At 39.3% G+C, this 3,296-nt stretch overlaps 1 protein-coding gene across 1 annotated transcript in view; it reads right to left on the reverse strand.

The window, feature by feature from the left end:
* Positions 1-2,503, reverse strand: part of LOC104506643 (arylacetamide deacetylase-like 4) — a 6,613-nt gene extending 4,110 nt beyond the window's left edge. The window contains exons 1-2 of the mRNA XM_010147661.1: positions 2,321-2,503; positions 273-489 (exon numbers count right to left, since the gene is read on the reverse strand). Coding sequence (XP_010145963.1) covers positions 273-489; positions 2,321-2,503 — 400 coding nt within the window. The remainder of the gene's footprint in view (positions 1-272; positions 490-2,320) is intronic.
* Positions 2,504-3,296: the final 793 nt, after the last annotated feature.

Raw genomic sequence — 3,296 nt, forward strand, 5'->3', positions numbered from 1 at the left:
GCTGACAGCTGATTGGGCATTTTCTGGATTTAGAAAGCTCAGATCTGCTAGGAGCTGCTTTCATCAACTTTGTCTGGAGCCCACAAGAAGCAGAAATGTGTTGACCCTTAACTGTGCACTGCACTATTCATTCTGCGAGGTGCTTTGCATTTAGTACTGAGGCTGCAGACTACTGTCATGCCTGAGGACAGGTGAGATACTGACACATGTCTGAAGGGAAAAATGTAAAGGTTTGGATTTGATTTTAAAAATAAAACTTGCTGGTTTCTTACTAATGCTCCCAAATGTGCCAGCGCCTCCATGAAAATACAGTATTCCTCTTCTTTTGCCAGTAGGTGCCCATTTAGGCTGATAAATCCTCAATGGTACCTCCTCCACTTTGAGATCTTTGATAAGAAGTTTTGGATCTCTCCACGGTGGTATTCCATCTAGCAGAATCCGCAGTAAGGTTAAATCACTGCAGATCCCTAGCTTCTTCAAAATCTTCCCCTGTTGAAAAGAAAGAATTCGGCAAATTACTAGTATAAAAGGTTCCAGGTCTCTTTAATTAAAAAAAATAATGAAATCCTGGGTTTATTTTACTGTGTTGTATTTCAGGAGATGCCAGGGACAGAGCTTCAGTGGAGTTACTGAGGTGGCAGTGGTGACTACTGAGAAGTCATTGGCAAAAAACCTTGTCAACCCCATTCTGCAGAGCCAGTTTTGCTCTTGCTCGTCATTTGTTTTTGCATATTTATTTTTGTAAGTCTAAAAGTAATCAGAAATGTATTTAAGCTGAAAATACGGGGGAAAGGAGAAGACTATTCTCTGATTTTGAAATAGGTGTTAGGAGTGACTTTGGGAGTGAGGGCGATGAAGGCAGATTAGAACTGCAGTTTGTAAAATTAAGTTCTGCTGAAACCTATGGGATTATCATGCAGCATGGTCAGGAAGACAAATAGCATGGGTTTCTATTTCTTACAGCTATAATGAAAAGAGGGTAACGTTTTAGAAGGTATTTTAGTATTTCTTGCATTAAAGTCACTATATATTTTGCGTGAAAAAGTACAAGGAAAATGGTGTTACGCTAAGGAGAAATTTTTGAGGTTTGGTGGGCTGCGCCGTAATGTCTGAACTTTAAAATCAGCTGGTTTGGAGTCCAGTGTCAAAAGAGGTTGCTCTTTGCAAGGCAATGGATTCGGTGGTCACTTTTAGTGCAAGGAAATGGATATTTTAAAACCAACATAGGTAGATCTAGAAGGTGATTTAACACACTAAGAACGTGGTTTCTCTCTAAAAATCTGTACAAAGTTTCTGTGCTGCTGCCAATATCGTACAACTTCGGAGATGGATGGAACAAATTCCAACCTGATAGATTTTTAATTCTGTAACACTTGCATTCAAGAAATGACTTGACAGCCCCATAACTGTTAGTGAAAAGGAGTAGGTTTGTTATTATGTTGACCTGGAAAAAACAGACAACATTTTTGAAACTGAAAATATCCCATTTTGGGTTTTTTTTTTCCCCATAATAATTCATTTCCATTTCCCATTTGAAAGATTTAAAATTTTGTCCTTATGTGATGGAGTTAATGCAAATGGATATATTGAAATTATGCTAAACTCACTGTCATCTTGTATATCATATTGTAGTGCTCAGGGGCATGGCTTAGGGTAGACTTGGCAACGCTGGGTTGACAGTTGGACTCGATGATCTTATTCCAACCAGAACAATTCTATGATTCTGTGTGAGTAAATACACAAACACACAGGCATTTTTGAAGAATAAGTCAACCCTAAGCATGTTGTTAAACACACCTATTTCTTACTTTCTGAACTAGCCACACAGGAAGAAAGACCTCACCATTCCTTGCCTTTTTTATTTACTTTATTGTTCACAGCACACTGCGTGTAAAGCTATGAATATGTAGGTGGGATTGTGGATAATACGTGTAGGATGAAGCAGATGTGAAGGGAAGAAACGTAGGCTGGCTTCTGAACAGATCCCATTATTACACGTACATACAGTTCAATAGGTGCAGCACACAGGAGTTATGTTTAAATTTTCACGTGAAATGGTTTTGCAACCATTGTAATGCAGCTGCGGTTTGACAGACACACCAAAAAATCTAAACAAGCTTTTAAGATCAGTCGTATCAGTTTTACAAATTAATTTAGCAGAATTTGGTTCATATAACAATGCTTACAGGCTTCGGCGGGGGGGAGGGGGGCAAATTGCTGCTGCTTCTTTTCTTTTTTTTCCTTAAGCCCTTACCTTCCGGCTCCCAAATATCCTACCAAAATCGAAGTGAAATCCCCAGTTTTAAGAAAGTGAACTTACCGAGATCATGGTTGTGATCAACAAGGAATGGAAAAACCGCAGCTTTAGAGGTTGGTCAATTCCCGGTGGCAGTTCTGAATTGAAAAAGTCATAAAAGACTCCCCCCAAAACCAGTGCTGGAATTACGACAGGAGAAATGAAAACCATCCCTATGATTGCTAAAGTCGTATAAACAGGTGCCATGTCACTTCAGCGGAAGGGAACGCTGAAAAACCCTGTGCTGTCTCAAGCCTTGTTTCTCAAGTGTTTCTGAGGTGTCCTCACAGGAGACTAAGCTCTCAGTTAATAAGCAGAAATAAAAAGTTTATTAATGTTGCAATACCCTAATTTTCTCCACCCTTCTTTTGCTAATGAGACTATTGGCAACACTTCCTTGAACTAAAAAAAAAAAAAGGGGGAGGGGGAAGATTTTAGCTGGTACAAAAGGTGCAGTTCAAAGTGTATGGAATTGGTCTATGTCATGGGTTCTTCCCCGACAACCAGAAATGATTACTCGGAGGGGCCCCCGTCTGTGGTTGGTCTTGGTTTCTTTATGGGTGGACATTCCTGTTGGAGCGTTAAATGTTAGTGACAGGGGGGCTACCTGCTGTTGTCATCAAGGGGTATACTTCTCTGAGGAGAAAAATGCTCAACAATATCAGTAATCAACAATATATCAAATAAATATTCAACAAAATATCAAATAATCAACATTTTTTGGTAAACTTTGTTTTGTAGTGGAGTGCCCAGTGCAAGTCTTAACGTACATTAAGGTCTCTCCGGATTCACAGGGGCCTGTCTGTAGATTCAAGCCACTATTGTTTCTGGTAAAGGCTTTTCACTAATTAAACTCTCAGAATTTTATTAATGGTAATTCTTGTCTGCAGTTCGACCTAGAGGCGTGATGAATACGTGTATATTATTAGCGAGGGATCATTAAAGTCAATGGCAGTTGTTTGGTAAAGTGATTTTTTGTTTAGTATTCTTCTTACTGGAA

The sequence above is a fragment of the Eurypyga helias genome, unplaced genomic scaffold (assembly GCF_000690775.1).
Source record: "Eurypyga helias isolate BGI_N326 unplaced genomic scaffold, ASM69077v1 scaffold4960, whole genome shotgun sequence".
NCBI lineage: Eukaryota > Metazoa > Chordata > Aves > Eurypygiformes > Eurypygidae > Eurypyga > Eurypyga helias.